We start from the raw sequence: 24,197 nt of genomic DNA on the forward strand, positions 1-24,197 counted from the left end.
CGCAGCCGGAACCGCCGCCGCTGCCCGCCGACTGCCCCGCCGACAACCGCCGGCCGCCGCGCAGCCCGCCGGGAAGCCGAGGCCCGCCCTCGCCACCGGGACTACAATGCCCACAAAGCCGCGCGGCAACGGAACCTCCGAGGACCCGTAGGTTTTGCGCATAGCCCGTTGGGAAGGTCGGCTCCCGCCCTCCGCGTGAGGCACGGCGGGACCTGAAGTCCGTGCGAGGTCCGAGTTCCGGTGTCTCCATGGTGCACGGGCCCGAAGCTTCCTCCCGCCCCGCCCGGGCCCTTCCCGGGGTTGGCCCCGCGACCACTCGATCCAGCCCGCCGCCCCTCCCACCGGGACGTGGGCTCCCTGAGGACAGGGCGCCGGGGACTCATTTGTCTAGTGGACTCAATGTCCCGGGACTTCCCGGGCTCTAAGCCAGGCTTCTCCCAGCAGTACCTGTGCAGGTGACAGTGTGGACCCAGCAGAAGAAAACCTCCCTCCGCCACCCCTCCCATTAGGCATCAGGCTGTGTCCCCTGCGCAGGCCACCGACAGGACCAGGACCAGGACGAAACCAAAGCCACCCCCGCCGAGGCCAGTGACCGCCTTCCTCGGACTCCTCACTTCTCTGTGCTACCAGGGGCTGGCCCTGGCCCCCCCAGCCCCCAGGCCTGCCTAAGGAGCCCGAAGTACAGGACCACCGCCACACAGGGCCGTTCAGGGCCAGCACCATCTGCACCTTTATGCGTACAAGGGCGGCTGGGCCCAGACACCACTGAATCACTATAAAACCCAGAGGAAACAAGAGCAAGTACAAGTCCAGGGATCAGGGCCAAGGTCACGGTCACGCGGAGAGGTCACTGTTATCAAAACGCTCCTGGTCATACACTTCAGCCACAACCTTGCGGCCGGCGAACCAGCGCCCATTGAGGGCCTGGATGGCCTTGTGAGTCTCGGAGGCCATCGAAAACTCCACAAAAATCTTGACGATGATCTCCGCGTCCTCCTCCTCGCCCTGCTTCTCCTGGTAGATGATGACACGGTTGACAGCACCAAACTTGCCACACTCCTCGGTCACCTCCCCCTCCAGGTCGTCGTCGATGTCCTTGGGGTCCACCATGTTGCGCAGAACCATCACTGTGGACTGTGGAGGGGACAGCTGAGCACCGGCTGGCTGAACCACCAGCCCCGCCAGCCCCGCCGGCCCCGCCACGCACCTCCTGCTTGCGCAGCAGCTTCTGCATCACCATGTGGCGGGCACTGCTGCCCGAGATACTCATGTGCTCCTGCTCACTCAGCATCTCCGGCCGCTCTGACTCAGGAAATAGCTCCTCCTCCTCTTTCTCCTTTTTGGGCTCCAGGAGACCCAGCGTCGGTGGGCTGGCCAGAATGGGGTTCACCACTCCCACAGAGGGGATGGTGACCGGAATGGGAGGCCGGGCTGGGGTCACACCTGCAACAAATCCAGCAGGTGTAGCAGTCACGCCCCCTTCCCCCCCACCTCTGTCCTTCCTGAGAAGGAACACAGCACCGTGCAGCCATGGCTGGGCTGCCCTAGAGGCAGTGAGCCTAGAGGAGAGGGGCAGCCTTGACCCACCCAGGCTCACCTGTGATGACTCCAGGGGCCTGGGCAGCCATGACAGCCTGGGGCAAAGCTCCCAGGGGCTGGGCCAGAGTCAGTGCAGGGGACACCAGTCCAGGTGTGGCAAGGGTACCCAGCACCGCTGCTCCGGCCACTGCTTCCTGCAACCCAAAAGGCCACCCTACTCAGTCCTCAGTCTGGCTGCCTCCACTCAATACCACCCGGAGAGCCAGTCCGTCCCCAAAACAATGGGGGCCGGTTGCCCAGGATCAAACCCACACAACTGCACCAGCCCTCACCTGAGCTGTAATCTTGGCTGTGGCTGCAGCTGCGGCCACAGCAGCAGCTGGTGGGAGGCCTCCAGGTGTGGCAGGTGTAAGCAGGGGCATGGGGGGTGTGACAGCCTTGCCCACCCGCAAATACTGGCCACCCAGGTCAAAGAGGTTCATGGAAGACACGGCATCCTGAGACGACTGGGCCTTCTCATATTCTGCAGGGCAGGGGCAGCGGTGAGGGCCACAGTGCCGGGCAGGCCTGGCCCGCCCACCTCGGCCCGCCCACGCTCACCAATGAAGCCGTAGCCCTTGTGCTTGCCAGTCGTGGGGTCCCGGGCCAGGGTGCAAGACTTGATCTTGCCGAAGGCCTCAAACACACTCTTGATGTCGTCGTCAGAGAGATCCTGGTGCACGGAAGCCACGTAGATGCGGTTGAAGGCTCGTGCCTCCTCAGCCAGCTGGTCGATGATGGGCTGGGCCTGCCCTATGTTGCTGGGCCTGCCCACCTGGGGGAGACGCAGGGGACCGAGAGCCCCCCGTCAGCCCGGCTGGGTCACTGCAGGCTCCCGGAGGGCGCTGGCCAGAGCCCGGCAGCACCCCCCCCCCCCCGCGGCCGGGGCCTCACCTTGATGTTCCTGCCCCCCAGCATCACCGAGTTCATCTGCTCCAAGGCCAGCTGCGCTGCTTCCGGGACCTCGTACTCCACAAAGGCAAAGCCCTGGACACAGGGGCGGGCATTAGGCCAGGAGAGCCCGGCATGGGGTGGGGCAGGGTAGGGCGGGGCGGATGAATCTCACCTTGTGCTTCATGGTGACAGAGTCCCAGGACATGTCAATACTCTTGATGGGCCCGAAGGGAGCAAAGGCCTGGCGAATGGTGTCCTCGCCCAGCTCGTAGTAGATGGAGCCCACGTAGACTCGGCACATGATGGCCAGTGCCCGCTGCCGCTGAGCTGCCATCTGGAGCAGGACACAAGGGGAGAGAGAGCCACTGGCTTGTGACGGGGTGGCAGGCGGCGAGGCAGCCCACGCCCCTCCTGGCCCACCCACTCAGCTCCACTGTGGTGAGGGCTCCCCACGCGGCAGCCCGGCGCACGCTGAGCGCCGGCAGTCAGGGTGGCGAGGGTCAGCAGGACCCTACCCCCAGGAAGGAAGGCCAGGCCCCAAGGCAGGGCACGGACGCACCCTGGCCCCCCAGGGCCCGGGCAGACTGGCAACAAAGCTGACAGGTGGCTGGGAGGCAGGGCAGTGTGCCCTCCCACCCCGCCCACCCCTCCAGTCTGGAGGCCCGTAGCCGGGGCTGGGCTGGGAGATCCTCCCAAGTGTTCCGACGGAAGAGGGGGGGCCATCCAAGCTGGAGGGACCCACTGGTGTGGAGGCAAGAGAGGGGCAGAAGACAGGGCAGCTACCGCCCAGAAGAGACCCCAGGGGGCAGGTCAGGAGCCCGGATGTGGGCTCCCTGGAGAGGAGGAAGAACAGCTACTTGTGCAGGGCCGACTCATCAGGTGGGGGCTCAGCACTCTGCAGGCCCCCCATGCCCTGAACCCCTCACAAAAAAGAGCTGCCTGACCCCAGGAGCATCAGGAGGTGGTGGGCCCGGCAGGCCCAGGGCAGACACTGCCTCTGCCCTGGGCTAAGCTTGGCCATTGTGCTTAGCGACCTCCCCAAGCCCCCAGGGATGGGCTCCTGTCCCTGCAACCTCACACAACGTGCCAGGCAGGGGGGTTCAGAGCCACAGGTGGTGGGCCACCGGGAGGAGAGCATAGGCGTAGGGCAGACGGAGGTGTGGGGGCCTGGCTCTAGCCTCTCCACCAACAGGGGCTTCCCCACACCGTCACAGAGATGCCCGTGACCAGAGGCCACTGTCTTTTAAGACACCAGCTAGCCTGGTATAGGCCAGGCCTCCCCCTCCCTCAAAGAGGGGCCTAAGAAAAAGTCCATAGTTCCCCCAAAGTAGGACTTCCCCCGAAATGGGACTCCCTTCCTCAACTGGACTCCCGACTAATGGGCCTCAGGCTCCCTGTTGAGACCAAGGACCCCACAGGTGGAACGATGTCCCCCCTCACACTAGGCAACCCAGACACGAAACCATCTACCCCTCAGGTCAAAGTTCCCCGAGATAGCAGCATGTCTTCTCTTCAGCGGGGGCTCCCCAACAGCAAGTGGGCCAAGAGCCCTCTCCCTGTCGTCTCCCCCACAGACAGACGCTCCCCACAGACGACACTGGGTCTGGCCCTGAGGACAGGGCCACGTCTCCCCTGTGAGAGCAGCATGCCCGGGGTGGCCCCCCGAGAAAGGGCCACGTCCCCCCTCAGACTCCCCGGAGGGGTCCCTGGCCTCCTCAGCCTGCCTCTGGGCAATGGAGGGGTGTCTCTTTCCCAGACTCCTCTGCCCATGGCAGCCACGGCCACCGGCTCACCTCCTCCCTGGCCTACTCCCTGGCTGTGTGGTCTCTACCCTTTGCTGACAGCTTGGCCCAAGGCCCACGTCCTTGCCCTTCCCTCTCTAGCTCGCTCAGGTCCCCCCAGCCCCCCACCCCGTCCATCCATCCTCCCTCCAGGGTCTGACAAGGCCATGAGTTAGGACTCTTCTCTCCTCAGGGCCTGACCCCCAACCCAGGAGCCCAGGCAGCCTGGAGACTGACGGAGCTGGAGGCCTGGGCGGTGCGCCCCATGCGTGCGTGCAGGCGGCATGGGTACAGGTGGGCCTGGCATGGGCAGCTACCCTCCTGGCCGGCTGCCCTCCGCAGTTACCTGGCCGATTAGTTTTAAGGCGGGCCCTCAGAGCAGATGGAGGCCTCCCCAGGGCGGTCCCGGGTGGGTGCCCGCCCATACCACTGGCCCCGCCACGCCTGGCGCTCTGCTGCGCTCGTCCGAGCTGGCGGGCAGGGCCGGCTAGGGGAGCAAGGTCCCCAGCACACGGGCGCACTGCCCCCCTCTAGCCCTGACTAAGGACATGAGCCCCGGAAGAAGTGAGCATTTCTATTGACCGATTGCAAAGGTGAGAGAGGATCTCCAAAGCCCATTGTCACTGCTGCCATCTGAAAGACAGTAAAGACAGAGTTCAGTCTGTTGGAGCCGAGCAGTCTCCCGCTGTTGTCACACCTCACGCAGACAGCGGCAGGCCCGGAGTCCCCGCCCTGCCTGGGAGGCCCGCCTGCCTTCCCACACTGCCGGCCGATGGCTGCCGGCACCTGCCCAGGGGGGCCTCAGAGCCCCAGGTGCCCTGCCCACAGCCTGGCCAACGGGGCAGAGGAAGGGAGGGGTAGGGAGAGGGGAGCAGGGGGAGGATGGGCACAGACGGAGCATGGGAACAGCCAGGGCCTTGCCTGGCAGCGTGAATGTCTGAGGGCCGGGTGGGGGCGGGGCTCAAGGCCCAGGCACCTGTGGGCCTCGCCCTGCTCTCCCCCACAGCCATCACAGCCTCTGGCCACACGTCTAAAGCAGGGCCCCACGGAGGTGCCCCTAGCCTGTCCTCAGTCCAGGGCCCAGCCCAGGTGGTCTGGGCTCCCTGCGGAGGTGGAAGCCCGACCGCTCTTATCCGAGGCCAAGGGGGCAAGGAGGAAGGGCCTACGTGCCGCACCATCAGCCGTGCAGCCAGCCGGGGGGCACGGGCGCAGGGCGACCTGAGGCAAGTCTGAAGTCCGAGAAGAGGAGCCGGCTCGGGGAGCGGCAAGGCTACAGAGAAGGGGCGGGGAGGGGCCGTGGGCGCTCAACAGGCAGGTAAGGCCGGGCCACGCGTGGCTCGGGGAGGAACCCAGGCGTCCCAAGAAAGAGTCCTTGAGAAACTGAGAACCACAACACCTGGTGGGGACGCCGCAGGCACAGAGGAGGAAGAGAAGGAAGAGGAGGCAGGGAGGGAGGCGGAGGACGGGCCGGGCGCTCACCTGCAGGTTGGTGAGCTGCTGCTGCTGGTGGGCGATGGTCTGCTTCACCAGCACGCTCTTGATGCTCTGCTCCATGGCGTACTTCTTGGCCTGCGAGAGACGGTGGTGAGGAGCACTGGGGGCCCGGCCTGGGCCAACGGCCGGCTGCCCCCTCTGGCCCCCCAGCCCAGGGCCCCGGGAGGCACACTCTCACCTTCTGGAGGGCCTCCTGCTGCTCAGGCGTCAGGGGAGGCAGCCCCAGCTTCGCGGCTGTGCTCTGCCCGTTCTCCATCTTGATGGAGTCTGTGCCCTGGTGGTACGGAGCAGGGAAATGGTTAAACAGCAGCCCGAGACCTCCCGCCTGTGGCCCCCAGAAGCCCACCCCACCAGTCTCCCTCCCACTACAACTACACGTGGCCTCCAGTCATTCCCAGGGACAGACAGGTCCTAGCACAGACTCTCCTGCCTGGCCTACCTGCAGGCCTGCCCTTGTGACCTGTCTGTCCTGTGGCCCCCAGGACCCACGGTTAGGACACACAGCGAGGCAGTCAGGTACCGTGGGGGCCCTGGGCCAACCTGGAGCAGCTGTAGGCCCCAGGTGACAATGACCTCAGGAGCCACCGAGACAGGCGGCAAGTAGTAGGTGGGCCAGCCCTTGCAGCCAGCATGACCCCAGAGCCTCTGTGCCACGCCGTGCAACAGGCCACGCGCCATGCGGCCCTGGCTGTCCTCCAACAGGGAACGGGTCAGGGCCGATGGTCCGCACTCTCCTTTTGACTGCCTGGCAGCCGAGTGCCCCTCAATTCCTCCTGGCCCCAGCCCTAGCTGGGGACGATCTCCAGGAAGCACCCCGGGGCATGTATGGCGAAGTGCCTCCCACCGCTGTAGCACCCATCCTATCGCTGCACACTGTGCACCGCCCAGGGAGCCAGGGGACGGCTCCAGCCCACCTCCACCAGATTCCTCCGGCTGTGCTCAGCCCTGGGCAGAGAACCCAGGAGCAGACCAGCACCAGGGCCACAGGAGGCGAGGGCACGGGCCAGCACTAGCCAGGGAAGTGGAGGGAGTAGTCACAGCCCCCAGCAGACCACAGCAGACACTACTAGCATTACATCCACACTCCTACTGTCAAATCCGCTTCTAAACTGTTTGCAGAGAGAATACAGCCGTGTAAGCAGGAAAAGACGCATGGCCACCAAACCAAGGAGTGTGGCTGTCGGGAGTGTGAGCACACCTGCCTGCCCACCAGCTCAGGGGGCCTGGGGCCGCCCAGCAAGTGCAAGGAGAGACCACTACTGGCCCCTCCAGAGAGGGTGTTCTGCAGCCCCCCGCACACAGCCTTCGGAGGGACGGCAGAGGAAAGAGGCAGGTCCCCAGCTCAGGAACAAGCAAGGACAGAGGTACAAAGGAGTCAGGAAGGGGCTGGCGGACCCAAACCCTGAGAACCGGCATGCTGACCAGCACAGGGCGAAAGGCAGGCAGTCCCTCCCCTAGCAGCCCAGTCTGGTCCCTGGAGGCCTATCCCCTCCACCTTCTCAGCTGGCCCCAAGCCCAATTCTCCTCAGTGGGAAAGAGGCCCCGAAAGTCGGGGGCTGCATGCTAGAGCAGGCTGTCACCACGGCCATCAATGGCAACCCCCTTTCAGCCCCTTAGAAACTTTTCAATCTCCTCTTTGTCTCAGTAAACAAAAGGCCCTTCTCCCACCGACCAATGGCTGGCTGGACAGCCAGCCAAGGCTGGGGAGGGCTGGCTGGAGGGACTCCCGGGCCCCCGTGCCCATCAGCTTCAGCCCGTGACTTCCCGGGATCCAGCTGCACACCACAGGCCTTCCCCGACTCTGCCACAGTGGGGGGACCCCAGAGGACGGCCCAGCCCCCACAGGTCTCCCTTGCTGAGCCCCCACTGGAAATCCCTGGAGACAGGCGCTGCCATTGAGAAGCACAAAGAGCCCTATCACCCAGCGACAAGGCCCACCGCACCTCCCACAGGACACACTCCCAAGGACGGGCCGCGGGGCAGGACGACATGTGCCCAGCCCAGTGAGGTCACCAGACTGTTGGATTTGTGTGCTGTCCTGCTTTGCTGTCGTACTTAAATCAGAGAGCTGGCTGGCTCTTAGCACCCTGCGCGTTTGGGAACAGCATGCCTGCCCTTCTGTACGGCACCAACGGCTCAGCGCTCACCCTGGCTGAGGCTCGGCCCCCACCTGGCCACCTGCCTGGCATCTGAACACACGCCAGACTGCGACCCACCCCGAAGCAGGGTGGACGCTGAGGGGAGAGGCAGGGACAAGGAGGCTGGGTGGTGAGGGCGCAGGACAGGCGTCTGTCCAGACAGAGGCCCTGGGGCTCCTCCCGCCCACCCCCAGCCAGGTCTCTCTGGGCCCAGGGGCACACGGCCGGGCGACAGGCGGGCGGGCGGGCAGGCGGGCCTGAGGGCGAGGATGCTTAAGGGCTGTACCTGTGGTGGTTTCCACTTGTCTCCCGCTGCCACCACTGCCGCCGCCGCCGCCGCCGCCGGCTCGGACCCCCCTCCTTGCTGGCCATTGACCTGCTGCGGCAGGAAGGAAACGCTGTAATGGACGGACAGTCAGAAGACCCACCCACCCGGGCCCTCTCCTCTTCCCTGGCTGAGGGCTGAGCTCCCCACAGACGAACAAGGGAGGCCAGGCAGGGGCACAGGAGGGGCCAGCTCTGGCCTGGCCCGAACATTCCTGACAGTACCCCACCCCGCCCATTCCGCCAGCGTACCTGCAGCTGCCCAGGGCCCTGGCACACGGGGCCAGCCTAGCAGAAACCATAGCAGAATCTGGGGCAGTCCCCAGTTGGCAGCAAATCCCCAGGAGGGGACAGGGTAGCGAGCCAAGGAAAGCCAGGCTCTCCTGGGTCTAGAGTGGCCCTCGGGCCACACCACTGAGGTCCGAAAGATCAGTTACTTTCCCGCCAGCAGGGCAAGGGGCACCTTGCTAGCACCCTGCACACATGCCTGGGCCAACCCACAGCTCCGCATCAGTCCCAATGCCGTCCACGCCAAGCCCAGGCCCCAGGCCCCTCCTGAAGACACCTCTGAGGAGAGCTGCCCTCTGGGTGGCAGGGCCAGGCAGGCAGTCTGCACGTGCAAGCCTCCCCCCACAGCGGTCACACTATCCAGGGCTGTCTGACCCGAGGAGGGCAGCAGAAAACTTAGCAACCCTTACCCCACACCGAAAGGGGCCACGGAGCCCTGCCGTGCACAGCAGATGGAAGGACAGGCTTCCCGCACGGCTCAGCAGGCTGGCAGGGGCAAGGACAGGACGAGGGCAGGCGGCAGGCAACGTTATGGTGGTGAGGGCCTTGCTGGAAGGGCCCTGAGATCTACTCCCCCTTCTCCCAGCTCAAGGACGAGACCCACAGACATCTAGGAACACGGGGCAGCCATGCCCACCCTTGGGAGCTCTGTGCACGGACGAGGCCAGAACGTGCTCTCGCCTCTAAGGAGCGACAGCAGCATAAGCCCAGCTGCTGGGAAACTGGCCAACCCAGCCCGGCTCCTCAGCACCATGGCTCTGCAAGAGTGCCCTAGAGAGTGTCAAAGAAAGGGGCCTCCGACACAGGTCCCAGCCAGTGGGTGCGTGGCAGCTGGGCACGGGCTCAGTGTGACTTGGCCCCCAAAGCACAGGCTGCCTCTCAAGGCCCACCGCAAAAGATCACGTCAGCTCTGTGGAAGCCCCCAACCCCTAGACCCCCGTCCACAGGGCCAACTGGAGGGCACATGTATAGTACCTTCCTGCCCTCTCTCCCAAATGACTGCGATAGCCAGTACAGGAACCAGGACGACGCCGAGAGCAGAAAACGTCTCCAAAGAGACTTCCCAGAAAAAGTCAGACCACCAGGGACTCTGCCTAGGACCTCCCACCCCACCCATGGCAGAAACAAAGTTCCCAGTGCCACTGAGCTGGATTCTATTGTAAGCAGATGCTGAGAGAGCTTGGAGAAAAACTGTCATTTGTCATCATAGCTAGACACATGCCATCATCCTCTGGCAATAAAAACAGCAAGCTTTGTAGGCACCGCCAGCACCAGGCAGCAGGGGTGACGGAACCCGCTTTGGGGAGGCAGCGCAGCCCCGTGATTCTGGGACACACATTGCAGCCCTGCCACTGGGCAACAGCCCAGGCTGAAGAGGATTATTTCCATTAGAAAAGCAGGAAGTCAAGTCACTCCTTACCATCTCCAGGCTTCAGGCTCTGAACTCAGGCCTGTCTCCTGGGGCTGGAGTGAGGACTTGGTGAGGCGCTCCGTGTGCGGCCCTGGGGGTCCCTGTGCAGGGCAAGTACACCCACTGTCAGCCTCAGACAGCAATGCTGCCTCCCCCCACCCAGCGCATGGCCAGACTCGGGGCTGGGCACCACAGATGCAGCACGACCAGAGGACAGGCATGCCTGCAGCTGCAGTGAGCACCAAGAAGAACAGCAAGTGCAGGTGGACAGAGACACGACCAGGCACACTTGGCACCGCGTCAGGGAGGCCTCTGTGCGCTGACATGCAGGCTGGACCTACAGGAGGTGCCAACGGTGCCCACGGGCACACGGCAACGGTGCCGTGCTCCTGCCCGACGGCACCCAAGGATGATGCTCCAGCCAGGCTGCCAGAGGCAGGGGACGACGAAGCAGCGAATCAGAGACACAATGTGTCCAGAAGCTCATGCCATTTCTGCGGCAGCAGGCAGAAGGCACCCCCGAGCGAGAAGAGGCATCTCTGGGTCTTCCTGCGCCCCTCCCTCACCAGATCCCAGCCAGACAAGTTCAGTGCCACTCCATCCCAGCTCCTCAGAGTGGAAGCCACCGCTTAGAGCAGCGAGCAGTGGCTTCCCGTGCACAGACCACAAGACAGGGAACAGGCACTCACAGTGCCCCACTAGTACAGCAGGGAGACAGGCAACCCTTCTAGAAACCTGTCCATTCTGAAGTTTAGAAGGGGAACGTGTCAGGCGCAGGCTGGACCGACCTCACTCCCAGAGTCTGACGAGGTAAGCCTGGGTCTCTAGCTTATATACACCCAGCGGCACATCTGCCTGTGCTAACCTGGGAGGATCACGCCCGCAAAGAGCCCCAGCTTCCTGGGTTTACACTTACTGCTCATGGTCACCTCTACTATGATACCACCTGTGTCTGGCAGTGTACCCCAGCTGAGCTGAACCCCAATTCACCCCTCTGCCCCCACAAGCACAGGACTGCCGACTCCCGGGCTTCATGGTTACACCGTTCTGTGGATGGGCGGGGACACGAGGTATCCACTCTCGCTGGCCTCCTTCTACACCTTCCCAGGACTGTCAGGACCTGTCTTCAAGCCTCCTGCTCCCTCACCACCCAACCTTGACTGCTTCCTGGGGCAGTCACCAAATCTTCAATCCTCACCTCGTTCCTAACTTCCCTCTCACAATGTCATTTGCTCCTGTGGCTTCGACAGGAAGCAGGACTCCGTTATGAGAGGACAGTGAAGTTAGCTGGGAATTACACCTGGGCCCGCCTCACGAGCTGGGAGTTGGTTTCTGCCCTCACTGGGGATCAGCCCCCAGCCCCGGGCCGGCCAGGGCAGTCTATTTCCTGACCCTATCAGCCCAGCCTCCAGCCACCTGCAAAAGTTGCCTTCTCAAACAGACTTCGCCACCTGACTCTGGGTGTGAGTTGGGGGAAGGGTCCAGGAGGGGAGCGTTACAGAACCAAGTGGGGAGAAAGAAGGGTCAAGGCAGATGTCACCAGGAAGTGTGGTGTGAGCAGGGGTCTTCGTCTATGCTCATCACTCCACGTGGCTAAAAGCGAAGTGAGAACCCAGCAGGGCAGAGTGGTTCCTTCCTCCAGGTGCCCACACCACCCTGAGAACGGCTCCCTAGGGCACCCAATATAAGGCACCTTGAGTGGGAACTGGTCTCTGGTGCCACCAGACCCGCGAACAGGGCAGGGGCTGCTGCCTCTGGTTCTGCACGGTGCCCCCAAGTCCTGGCACAGCGCTTGCGACAAAGGAATTGCTTAAGAAACGTGTGATGAGAGAGCACGTCCTTTCCTTCGTGGGGGGATGACTGGATGGAGTCCCCGTTAGTTGGTAACCAGTCCCCCGCAGAGCATCAGCGGAGAGCAGATTCACAGCTGCGGCTGCAAGGAGCCACGGCCACACTCCCCACCGAGCCCGATCCCTCCACGCACGCCCGGCAGCCCCCTTCACACAGGCGGGAGGAGACGCGCCATCACGCCCGCGAGCCGCAGGCGCACCCCGTCTGCACAGCGGGACCACGGCCGCCTGGCTCCGCCCCGAGGCTGCGGCTCGCCGGGGCCTGGTGGGCCGCCCCGCCAAGGGGTCGGACTCGGCGCCTGCACGGCCCTCACTAAGCTCCCCGGGCCCCGGCCCCCGGCCCCACACAGCCCTCCCGCGCTCGCCGCCGGAAGCTGCAACCCGCGGGCCGGAAGCTATGGCCGCAGCCCGGCCCCCGCCTCGCGCCCGCCCCGTCTCATGCGACCAAGGGCTGCGGGGTTGGCGAGGGACCGCCGCGTCCCCGGAGGGGCCCTCAGCGCCCCGGGAGGGCAGAGGACCCTCTCCCGCCAGCTGATCGGAGGCCCGTGGTCGCAGGGAGCTCACTTACGAGAGCTATGGTCGCCGTCGCCATCTTGCGTCCGTCGCGGCCGCAGCGCGCGCCACACGCTCCTGCTCCCTCCGCGGTCTCGCGCGATGTGGGTGCTTGCGGAGGCGCCCGGAGAAAGAGGGAACTATCGCGATACAAGGCCCTTTCTCCCGCGACGTGGGTGGAGAAAGGAACGCGCTTCCGGGGGGAAGGGGAGGAGCGAGTTGGCGGAAGGGGCGGGGCGGTTAGGAGCGGGGCGGGGCGGTTAGGAGCGGGGCGGGGCGGTTAGGAGCGGGGCGGGGTGGGGCGCGTCCGTCGCGGCCGCGCGCGCGCGCGCGGCGGGGCGAGGACCGCGTAACCTTCTTCGTGTGAGCCAGCCACTCGCTTCGCCCCCCTGCCCTCGTGCGGACGCTGCTCCATTTCTGTGCCTCCTTTACAGAAAAACTTAGGTGCTGTTCCCCCCGCTCGCACCCCAGAGTCAGGACGGAGGACGGCCGGATCCCCTCCAGGGCTGAAGGAGTTCCACCTTCCCAAACGATCAAGTCGAGAGAGGTGACAAAGAATCGCCACATATGCGAGACAGATCTCCAGATGCCTCTTCTTTGCATCCTAACATCTCAGAAATCAGGATGCGGGGCCGGCCCGGTGGCTCAGGCGGTTAGAGCTCCATGCTCCTAATTCCGAAGGCTGCCGGTTCAATTCCCACATGGGCCAGTGGGCTCTCAACCACAAGGTTGCCAGTTCAGTTCAATTCCTCCAGTCCCGCAAGGGATGGTGGGCTCCGCCCCCTGCAACTAAGATTGAACACAGCACCTTGAGCTGAGCTGCCACTGAGCTCCCGGATGGCTCAGTTGGTTGGAGTGCGTCCTCTCAACCACAAGGTTGCCAGTTTGACTCCTGCAAGAGATGGTGGGCTGTGCCCCCTGCAACTAGAAAACGGCAACTGGACCTGGAGCTAAGCTGCGCCCTCCACAACTAACATTGAAAGGACAACAACTTGACTTGGAAAACAGGCCTGGAAGTACACACTGTTCCCCAATAAAGTCCTGTTCCCCTTCCCCAATAAAATCTTTAAAAAAAAAAAAAAAGAAATCAGGATGCGCCTACCAATGGACGGTGTGTCCTCATTTAAAATTGGCAACATTTTCTCTTTTCTAGTGATTCATAAAACAGTAGTGCACCTTAAAACGCTGGTGTCCTAGACTCAATGACACACAGTCGGTAGAACAGCAACCCGAGACAGGCTTGTGAACCCATTCGCAGAAGGGTATGCACCCAGAGCCCCTTAGTCCCCAAACTACTTCTTAAAGGCTCAAGACCTCCGTGTTGGGTGTGGAGCTGCCCTGGACTTCTGCCACACGCCGCAGGCACTCTGTCCCAAGCCCCTAACTCAGTGAAGGAACCACATCTGTGGGCTCGGGCGAGGTTGTCAGCCATCAGTTTCAACCTGTCTGAAGCAACAAAGTGTCTTCCCCAGCTAGGCAGGTCTCTTCTCAACGTGGGAGAGTTTAAAATGAACTATATAGGCAGAGCTAGTTAAACAGGGCAGAATATTTTCCTCATCTCCCTCCCCTCTAAAATGATGGGAACAGGATTTTTACAAAGGCAAAATCTCATGAAGACAAGAGGGGGGCTATTGGGGAGCTGGAGGAAGGTGGGCAGTGAGAGCTGTTTTAGCGGACTGCAGTCAGTGTCTGAGGGAATCATGCTTGAAAGTGCAGCTGGGAAAGGAGACGCAGACTTCTCTCTCTACCAAGTGGCCGGGAGGTGAGCTCCTTCAGAGGTGCTCTGGGGGCTGGCCATTGGGGCTGGGTCCTATTTTGAAAGTGTGGGAGCAAGTGAGATTCTGGCCCTTTCCACCCTTCCACCCCTGGCTCCAGGTCTGATCCAGCAGGTGCCACCTGCTGTCCTTAGAGAGAGCTCCTCTCTGCAGGCGCTCCCAGCTCAAAGGAGAAGACTGAGGGCTGGTGTGTGTGTGTAGGTTGGGTGGGGGAGGCTGCTTAGGAGACTGACCTGGCTAGATCCCAGGCCTGGAGGCTGAGCCCGCAACAAGCCCCACCACTAAGATTATCTCACCCTTGGTCAGCCCAGGATCACCAGACGCCTGAGGAAGAGGGAAAAGGCAACAAAGGAAACGGGAAAGAGACTCAGAAGGAACAGAGACAATAAAGTGAGAAACGTTGAAATCATATCCTCAGAGATATTAGAGGATATTGCATGTAAGAACGAGAGGCTGTAAAGAAAGAACATTCAGCAAATGAGAGAGCTTACAAGTGAAAAAATATGAGAGGGAAGTGAACAGTTCAATAGAAACACTGGAAGATAAAGCTGGAATCTTCCGGATGTCTAACAACAGAACCAGACAGCTAGAAAACAGAAACGTCATCATAATCACGTTGGTCGTTGCCCTCCAGTAAGTGGCCTAGCACCGCAGAGGCCCCCGTAATTGGTGGGGATAGAGAAGGGGTGTGTCGGCTGGGACTGGCTCGCCTCTACCACGGGGTGGGGGGTTACACACACGTTCAGGGGGAGCTTCCCATGACATTTGCTATGTAATATGGCCTTCAGAGTGCTGGTGGCTGGGCACTATTCTCAGCACACACATCACCTCACACAATCCTTACAACAAGCCCTGGAGTGCGGACTGTGATTGTCCCTGTTTTTACAGAGGAGGAAGTGGAGGCACAGACCCACGTCACGTAGCAGGAAGCCTCAGAATGGCTCCAGAGACTAGGCCCTCACCACAATGGCACCTCTCCAAAGTGAAGTCCAACATCTAAATAGTAAAAGTTCCAGAAAATGAGAGGGGGGGACCAACAATAACAACGAAGTAAAGACACATTTCTAGAACCAAAAGGTTGGGACCTCTGGACAACAGATGAAAGAGGTCTACATCAAGACACGTCACTGAGAATTTCCAGAGCACCGGGGCAAAGAGAAGAGAGAGAGATCATAGACAAAAGGGTCGGAATTCAGAGCGGTACAGGATTTCATGGGACTAGAAGAAAGTGGTGTGCTATCCTCAGTATTTTGGGAAGTAAGCACCTCCAACACAGCCAGACGTTTGTACCTAGGTACACTGATGAGCAGATGTGACAGCAGAGTGAGGACCAACAGGCAAACATTCCATAACTTCCCATGCATCCTTTCCCAGGAAACGTAGAGGATGTTCTTCCTCAAACAGGGCAAATAAAAGAGGAAAGCATGGGGTCCAGGGACCAGAGGTGCTCCCGGAGGCTGCTGAAGTAGTAACCTGTACTGACAGCTGCGCCAGAGGTCCGAGTACCAGCAGCCTGGGGCAGGCGGCAGGCCTGGTGGGCGCTACAGGAAAACATGAACCTGAGCAGTCAATTCTGCAGCAAGTCCCAAGTGTTGAGGGGAGGCTCACACTTCGGCAGGAGAAGCTAAGGATGAACTGAGACATGTATAGAAAACTAAACCAACCCCAGAGAAAACGAAAAGTTGTGCCAGAAAGCAAATGTCATCCTAGCACAACTTGTTCTTTGCTGAGACCTGTGGGAAAAAGCCGTAAGAATACCCATCACACTGGGATGACACTGGGTCAGGGGCATGAGACTAGTGACCCCCCACCCCCACCCCCAGAGGATGCCAACAGGGGACACCTTCTGGGGGGGAAAACCAATAAAAAGCAGTAAAAGCATGTGTGCGCTTTTGAGAAACAGGATTTTCAATGGCTGAAGAAACACCTAAGAAAGGATCACGGTTGGAGGCTGCATTTATTGTTTATTGTTGGCCTGAAAAAACCACTCCACTTCTAAAAGTGATATGTATATGACTTTGACAAGAGAAAAGTTAAAATGAAAACCTCAGCATAGTCTGGATTAAATGAAGCAATGGCAGTACAGACAGATAGCTCTGAGTTCAGTCTAATCGCTGGTACAATCTGTTATGCCTTTGACACTCAGTTTGGGACTGTGTAAAACCAGACAGCTCAGCATCAGGATTTCCAGCCAGGGATGTAAGTTAGTTCCGATTTGTATTTTTAGGTTGAAAGGTGTGAGAATTGGAGTCATTTCATAAAGAGTATTGGAATGTTTAAGATAACTTGAGAGTCACTCTATTTGTACATTTAACTTATTTGCTAGGCCTGGCTAAGTTGGTTTTGTCTTGGGTTTTGGTTAGGGTGATATAGTGTGGTAGGTGGGATGACAATGACCCCTGGAGAGGTCCATACCCCAAGCCTGGAACCTGGGAGTATCCTGTACATGGCAAAAGGCCTCTGAGACGGGGAGGCTGTCCTGGATTACCCAGGTGGACTCAGTCTCACCACATGAAGTTTTTCTGGCTGCAGAAAACCAGACAGATGGTTCAGGACAGACTGCACCCGCTGTCGCTGACTTTGCAGATTGAGGATGGGGCCTGGGGCTGAGCTGAGGAATGCGGCCACAGCTAGAAGCTGGGAAGGGCCTTCAGTTTACAGCAGGCAAGAAAATGAGGAGCTCGGCCCTGCCACTGCAAGGAAATGAATCTCTGCTCGACACCTGCGGGGCGACATCTGACACTGCAAGCCAATACCCACCCCGAAGGAGTAGGAGATGGATCCTCCCCTAGGACCTCCAGGAAGGAGGGCAGCCGGCTAGGCCAGACTTCTGACCTACAGAGCTGTAATAACTTTTGTTGTTTAAGCCACTAAGTTTATGGTAAATTCTTAGGGCAGCAACAGAGAACTAATAACACAGTGGTGTGCTTTCTCAGTTGGCATTTGAAATGCTTAAAAAGAACCCTGAATGCACTACATTTATACATGCAATTTAAAGCGTTTAAGACTATTTAAATTTGAAAATGGAGGGGAGGTGGTCCAAGAGAACCAGGCCAGTGCAATGGGGGTGGACAGGATTTGAGTGGGAGAGACGGGGAGCTGAGACCCAGGGCGGCAGCTGCCCCGGGAGGAGGAGAGGGAGATAACGGGGTGGTGAGCTTGAGAGGAGGCACCGTGAGGAGCAGGGAGGACGCCTGACCCTCACCCCTCTAGGCCAGGGAATGCCAGAGAGGTAAGAGCCCTCTGCAGGGGGCTGCAGGGGCCAGAAGTGCCTGGAGAGGGGGTGGCGGATGCCAGCCTCAGAGGGGCTCCAGGCGGGTCTGCGCTGGACGTTGGGCAGGCATGCAAGAACCACGTGGTGTTGGGAACGGGCTTCTTGGGGCGTCTGCTGTCTGCGTCTCCCACCAGGTCAGGGCCCTGCCAGGCGCCCAGCACCATGCCTCACGCCTGCAGGTGCTTTCACTGGCTTGAGGTGGGGGTCCTTGTGTGGCTCTGTGGTGCCGACCCGGGATGGGGCAGACATCTATCTGTCCAGGGCCAAGTCCCCCCCAACCGTGGCTTCCCACAGGGCGGCCTCCCCCACGCACAGGTCTCAGTCCCCAACCAGACAGCTTGGGGTGGGGTGGGAAGTTGGCTAGGGCAAGGAGGACATGGGAAGGAATGGTGAGTTGTGGAAGCAGCTGGGCGAGGTAGCCTGGTCCTAAGGAGCCCCCAACGCTCCCCAACGCTCCCCAACCGGCTGAAGGGCTCCCCTGTGGGCCCAACCCCACAGCCCTCACCCCACCCCCAGCCCAGGGCCTCTTGACAGCTATGCAAGGCAGAGGTTCCTCTCTAGCAGGTGTTTGGTCCCCACCCCTGGCTCACAGGCAGAAGGCAGCCCCCGTCCCCAACTCTTGGCCCCGAGCTGCCCACGTGGGAGGCCCGGTGTGCATCAGGGCTGAGCTCCATGGTACTTGAGGAAGGTGCTCTCCAGGAAGGCGGCCAGCTTCGGCCGGTCATCCTGCAGGGTGGGAAGGAGGCATGGGGGGACGGAGGGGCGTGGCCCACCTTCCACACCCTCCCAGCCTGGCCTCGCGCGTGCCCTACACACCTCGTGGACAAAGCCGTAGTGCACGAGCTCAGCAGCAAGGTCCTGGGCACTGTCGGCTGTGGCAGGGGCGCGGGCAGGGGCATGGAGGGCGAGGCATGAGGCCACCGTGCGGCCCTGGCCAGCCCCCACCCAGGGACCCCACCCAGGGTCCCCAGCATACTTGGGAGGAGGTCATAAGTGAGCTGCCGGTGCAGCCGGTCCTCCAGTACCAGCAGCAGAGTGAGCTGGGGAGGCAGGAGGGCAAGGTCAGCCCCGTCCACCCGCCCTGCCCCGCCCCCACCCGTCCACACCAGCCCGGGGCTCTGCTCACATGCCAGCGCGCCTTGTCCTCACTTCTCTCCAGGTTACACTGCATCTGGATCACCTGGGGGTGGCAGGGCCCAAGGTCATTCACAAAGGCTTAGTTATACTCAGCAACTGAGGACCAAGAGCAGGTGTGCCACAAAGGGGCCGAGAGGGGACAGTAAGGACAGGAAATGGGAAAAGTACCCAAGGGAAGCCTACAAAGCGCTTCTCACTGCTAGCCACCTGGAGTGTTAAGGAAACTTCCAGAAGAGCAGACATTGAGACTGGGTACTGAGGGGTGAATAGGAGTTTTCACAGGTGGAGACAACACCTGAACAAACAGGGAACGTGGGAAGTGGGGGGTCAGCAGGGATGAGACAGAGCAGAAGCACAAAGCACAGGACACTAGCAGGTCAGGCCTCGGCACCGGGGACGGGCAGGGGACGGCCACAATCTCTGTGGGCAGCTTTGGCTCTTAGGACATGAATTCTGGTTACAGTATGGAGGGGATCCAGGAGGAAGGAGGCCAGGTGGGGGGCTGGTGCAGCATCCAGGTGCGGACTGGAGGTGGCCCAGATCAGGGAAGTGACTGTGGAGACACACCCAAGGCCAAAGCCAGAGCTTCTGGAACCCAGTTGGGTGGACATGGAAAGGGAGACAGAGAGGCCCTGGCCAGGAGGGAGCCTTGTAGGAGGAAACGTTGGGAGAAACACAATGTCAGAAGGCGTTGGAGGAGACACCAGGACGCAAATGTCAGGGAGTCAGCAAGCGAAGGGGGCAGGATCAAAGAGGGCTGGGGGCAGATGAGCCTCCCAGACAGAGGCTGCTTGGAGCAGGTGGGATTGCGGAGGGGTGGGTCAGCATGTATGGGGATGGGCAGCAGGGTCTGCAGGGGGCAAGGAGCCTCTGGGAAAGCGAGTATCCCAGCTTGTCCTGCCCCGCCAACCCCACAGACGGGGTCGGCCAGGACTTGCTCTCTGGCAGCCTGGGGAAGAGCTGGGCTGGGGTGACTCAAAGCCCCTGAGAAGGGCAGCGGACAGGCCTGAGGACCACCATGGGGCAGCCCTCAGGCTGCGGGGGTTGGGCACTCACCTTTCTGGTCTCCGAGTCAAAGGGTTCTGGGGTTGGGGTCTTCGCCTTCTGGGCCTCCTCTGGGGGTGGGGCCAGTGCGCGGGGCAGCCCCAGGGGCCGAGCAGCAGCAAAGTTCATTAGGGGGTAGATCCCGTTTCTGGGAACACACCAGGGGTAGCTGGGGGTTGAGGCCTGGCACTGCCTGTTCCCCAACCTCATGCCAGCTCTCACCTGACGTCCTCCAGGAATTTGTCCAGCTCCAAGCAGGAGACCTCTGAATACCTGGCACGGGCACGAGAAACACAGGACGGTGGCTGGCCAGCCTGCCCTGCCATCGGGCAGGACGGGGTGGGGGCTGGCCAGGTGGGCAGGGGAGACCTCTGGGTGGCAGGCTACTCACCGCCACTGCAGCGGGGGCCGGGAGGGCCGGGGGATCTCGGCCAGGACAGCGTGCAGGTCCATCGATTTGGTCTTCTCCTCCACCACGTTCTCAGGCATGAGATCTGCAGGCCACGGGAGCGCTCAGGAGGGGGCACCCTGACCACGGGCCACTCTGACACCCTGACCCAGCCCTCGGCCCCTCACACTGGTGCTGGATGAAACAGTGAGCTGCCAGGAGCTTCAGCGAGTGCACCTCGAACAGCACGCGGTGGAAGAGAAGGCTGTGGGCAGAGGGCCGGCGGGCAGGGTCGCGGGCCAGGCAGCAGAGGATGAACTCCTGGGGGTGAGGAGACAAGAAGCTGCCGGGCGTGCATGAGTCTCTCTGCTCTGGTCCCTCAGTGTGAGCAGAAGAGGCCCCTGAAATCCCCAGCCCCAGGGTCCAATCCCCAGGGAGCCTTCATGCAGGAATGTGCAGAGAGAGGGGTCCTGTTAGCAGCCAGGTCAGGACAGTCGGACTCTGGGCCCAGGACTTCCCACCCTCTACCACCTGCAACTCTCACAAAAGTCCTGTGGGGTCAGCTTTGTCATCCCAGTTCACTCACAGATGACATCTGCATTCTGGCCCTGGGGCTGGGCAGAGAGCCAGCAGATCAGCCCAGCCCAGAGGTCATGTGGCCCAGCATGAAGCCACCTACCACAGCCTGCCCCTCTTCTAGTGCTCGGCTCAAGCCCAGCTCAGGGGACGACCTTCATGGCTCCCTGCCCCCACCCCATCCATGCCCAGCACTGCCTGTCACATCTGTTTTGGCTCCACCTCCCCACCAGCCCCATCCAGGCCCCACTTCCCGCCCCCACCCCCAGTGGCCACGTGGTTAAGCCAGATAGTCCCCAAACTCTGGCCAGAGAGGTTGCGGATGCAGCTTCCACCCCATACTCCCTTTGCCCGCCCCCTGCCCATCATGCCCCCCAGCAAACTCAGGCCACATCACATCCAGCCTATCCCAGGAGGCTTCAAGGCAAGGCAGTGGAGTCAGGCAGACCTGGGGGCAAACACCAGCTACTACTTACTCTAAAGCCTTGAGCAAAGTACTTAGCCTCTCTGAGCCTCAGGCTTTTTATCTGTAAAATGGGCATAACAATAGTGCCCACATGCAGACTCTGCCTCTGGTCTCCCTGACCTTAGGATGTGCCCTTGGGGCCTTCAGGCCTGAAGAACAGCATGCACTCCAGGTCAGGCCCTCCTTGTAGGTGGGCCTTGGTGCAGCTGGCTGGAGCCCCTCAGCAGCACTGACCTGCTGCACCCCCAGGCCTGTCCAAAGGGCCTCACCAGCCCTACCTGACGCATAGAGAGCCAGCTGAGAGGGGCAGAGAAAACTGCTTACCCGCATGTTGGGGTCGCTCAGCGAGTGCCTGGCACGAGCAATGGCCTCCTCGGTCACCCTGGTGTCTCCATTGGCCTGGATCTCCAGCACAGCCATCTGGGGGCAGGGCCAGGTCAGGCAGAGGGAAGGGACAACACAGGTGAGATGGTGGGGGGAGGTAGCTGTGAGGCCAGGAGGCCATGGGGCTAGTACCTCCAGCGCACACATCCCAAAGGAGAAGATATCCACAGCAGTGCCATTGGCGACCTCTGAAAGAGAGAGGGCAACTCAGGGAGAGGAGGCGCAGGCGCAGCGCGGGGGAGAGGGGCTCTCTGGGCCTCACCGCTATACTCTGGCGGGAAGAAGTGCAGGTTCCGCGGTTCCTCCCGCTCGGCGCGGATGGGGCTTCGGAGGTCCACCGGGAGCGCTACGGGAAGCGCGGGGCGTGAGCCGCCTGACCCCTCTCCACGGCCTCCATCCCCCAGCACCCCCACGCACCATTGGAGAAGATGCGGTGCCACACTGCACGGCCACAAGGGAGAAAGAGCGGGCGTCAATTCGATGGGGTGCTGAGTGTCCTCTGCCCTCGGTTCCCGCAGGTCCCCAGCCCCGCCCCCTACCGAGCCCCACCCGCCCGCACCGGAGCCAATCTTGATGAGGCCGTTGTGCTGTATGAAGATGGTGTCACTGGTCAGGTTCCCGTGGATGATGGGGGGGTTGCAGGCGTGCAGAAAGCTGCGGGCGAGGGGAGGATAGAGCCGGCCGAGCCGGGTCAGGGGGTGCGGGGGCGCGGCGGGCCGGGGAGGGGGCGGGCAAGCCCATGCTCTCACCTGAGCGCCGACAGGATCTGCGTGCACCACCGCTTCCAGGCCTGGCGTATGACGCACTCCGTCGGACCGGTGGGGAGAGGTGGCTGGGCCTGCGAAGCCCCCACCGCGCCCCCCGCCCCAGCCCAACCCCGTTCCTGTCCCCGAAGGCGCCCCGCGCCCCCACCATCTCCAGCCCACTCCCCATACCCGGGCGTTCATGGCCTTGTGGTTCTTCTTGGTCTTTTTGAGGAACTGCTTGAGGCTGCCCGACGACACGTACTCTGTGATGAAGACGACCTGCGGGGCGGGCGGGCTCGCGGGCTCCGCCAACTTCGGGTGGGTGCCCACAGCCACCCCACCCTCGGATGCCGCGCCCGCCCCTACTGTGCCTGTGCTCACCCGCGCGCGGGCCTCGGAGGCATCCAGCCAGTACTTGTGCAGCTTGACGATGTTGGGGTGGTCAAGCAGTGCCAGCTGCTCAAACATGGTCTGGATCTTCTCCTGGAAAGGGGGGGCGGTCACGGGGTGGGCACAGGAGGCGGGGTGGGAGAGATGTGGCAGGCCTCACCTCGTGGGCGGAGAAGGCCTTCCTGTCGCTGAAGTGCAATTCGTTCCATACCACCTCCACGCCCTCCTCCGTGTCCATGGCCAGGAAGGTGCTCTGGACCCCCGGCATGTTCCCCTGATTCACCTGGCGATGGGGCGGAGGTGAAGCGGAACACGAATGTGCTTTATGTGTCAGGGGGCTTGCTCTTCCCACACCCATCCCACCGCCCAAGGGGGCCAAGCAGGCCATGGCCCGGCACTCTGGAGGGAAGCTGAGGGTACCCAGTGGCTGGGCCGAGGGGATTTAGAGCAGCTTTCAGGGGGTTGAGGATGGTTGCCAGGGGGCTAGTGGCTGGTCCCAGAGGCATAGGGAAGTGGTCCTGGTAGGGGGCTGTCCCTTAGGGAATCAGGGGTTCCTCTCCAGGGTGTGGGGGTCAGGCCAAAGAGGTACAAGAAGGGGGTCGCCTGCTCGAGGATTGGGTTCCCAGCTCCAGCTCCCCCAGCGTCCCCGCTCACGCGCCGTGCCCACCTGCTCCCGCCGCTTCTGCCAGCGGCCGCACGGGCTCTCCTCCAGAATGTCGCTCTCGTCCTCGCTCTCGTCCTCCCGCTCCCGTTCCCGGCCCCGCCTGGGCGCCGGCTCCGGGGCCGCCATGGCTCGGCGGGCCCAGACCGCCGCCCTCCGAGCGATCCGCCGCCGCCGCCGCCGCCGCCGCCGCTCCCTGCACGAGCTGGCCCCGCGCAAAGAGGCCCAGAGGGGAGGAGACCCGCCGCCGCCTCGAGCTCCCACCCGGGCTCGGCGAATTGGGAGGAGCGGGCGCGCGGCAGGGGTGGGTGGAGCCCGCCCGCCCCTCCGGAGCCGCCTCCTCCGGCGGGAGCCGGAGTACAGCGTCCCCACGGAGACCCCAGCGGGCACAGGGCCCAGCCGAGGCCCCGCCTGTTCGCGTCTAAGGTCCCGCCCCACGATCCCCGCCCGACCTGAGGCCCCGCCCCGGCCCGGCCCCGCCCATTGCCACCTAAGACTCCGCCCGGGCCGAGCCCAGACTGTGGAGCCCAGCCTGCCAAGAGGCCCCGCCCCGCCCAAGGCCTCGCCCGCTGGAGGCCGCGGCCAGAACAGAGGCGCGGTCCCGGGCCCAACCTTCCCCGCTCCTCCAGGCCGAAACAAATCTCCGCTGCGGGAAAAGGAAGTCCCGGGACCAGCCTAAGCCAAACGACTCGGCCCCAGGGGTTTCGGCCCCGGCCCGCAGCCTCGTCGGTCTGGGCCTCCCTGGGCAGGCGGCGGCCTGGCCGTGCCAGGGGGTCTGGAGAACGGCCCCAGCCCAACTGTTGGAGCCGCGCGTTCTTCCCGCACCGCTTCTCCAGCACACTCCTGCCACACACATCCTGAAACCCGGCCGGCCCCGGCCCGCGGTTCAGTCTCCAGGTTTCAGCACTGGTTGAACCCAGCATGGAGCGGGTTGTGGGGGAAGGCCTGGGACAGGCCATCTCTGGGAGGCCGGCTCTCCCTGCACACCACCCCGCCAAGGATCACGTGGGAGAGCCATTGAAGGTGACACAGCTACACAAGCAGGC

The 24,197-nt window shown here is 62.3% G+C and overlaps 2 protein-coding genes across 7 annotated transcripts; both read right to left on the reverse strand.

Annotated features, from left to right (window-relative positions):
* Positions 1-706: 706 nt before the first annotated feature.
* On the reverse strand, positions 707-12,507 carry PUF60 (poly(U) binding splicing factor 60). 6 transcript variants are annotated; one of them, XM_033126289.1, is made up of 12 exons: positions 12,327-12,507; positions 8,172-8,264; positions 5,926-6,021; positions 5,733-5,822; positions 4,836-4,886; positions 2,645-2,806; positions 2,473-2,565; positions 2,140-2,353; positions 1,872-2,062; positions 1,598-1,733; positions 1,208-1,443; positions 707-1,134 (listed from the first exon to the last, which is right to left on the reverse strand). In XM_033126289.1, exons 1-12 carry the CDS (start codon positions 12,348-12,350, stop codon positions 835-837), a joined length of 1,686 nt encoding a protein of 561 aa, XP_032982180.1. In that variant the 5' UTR covers positions 12,351-12,507; the 3' UTR covers positions 707-834. The 6 variants fall into 6 exon arrangements, with proteins under 6 accessions (XP_032982180.1, XP_032982176.1, XP_032982181.1 ...); XM_033126285.1 differs by having other exon boundaries at positions 8,172-8,261; positions 12,327-12,483; XM_033126290.1 differs by lacking the exon at positions 4,836-4,886.
* Positions 12,508-16,023: 3,516 nt separating this feature from the next.
* On the reverse strand, positions 16,024-23,564 carry NRBP2 (nuclear receptor binding protein 2). Its single transcript, XM_033126317.1, has 18 exons — positions 23,158-23,564; positions 22,651-22,773; positions 22,482-22,583; positions 22,290-22,379; positions 22,104-22,144; positions 21,914-22,008; positions 21,772-21,795; positions 21,617-21,700; positions 21,487-21,542; positions 21,295-21,390; positions 20,117-20,249; positions 19,932-20,034; positions 19,763-19,813; positions 19,553-19,688; positions 18,486-18,539; positions 18,336-18,399; positions 18,176-18,231; positions 16,024-18,085 (listed from the first exon to the last, which is right to left on the reverse strand). The coding sequence occupies exons 1-18, from the start codon at positions 23,278-23,280 to the stop codon at positions 18,017-18,019; spliced, it is 1,500 nt and encodes a 499-aa protein (XP_032982208.1). The 5' UTR covers positions 23,281-23,564; the 3' UTR covers positions 16,024-18,016.
* Between the last annotated feature and the right edge of the window lie 633 nt (positions 23,565-24,197).

Source organism: Rhinolophus ferrumequinum, chromosome 14 (genome assembly GCF_004115265.2).
Source record: "Rhinolophus ferrumequinum isolate MPI-CBG mRhiFer1 chromosome 14, mRhiFer1_v1.p, whole genome shotgun sequence".
Classification (NCBI taxonomy): domain Eukaryota; kingdom Metazoa; phylum Chordata; class Mammalia; order Chiroptera; family Rhinolophidae; genus Rhinolophus; species Rhinolophus ferrumequinum.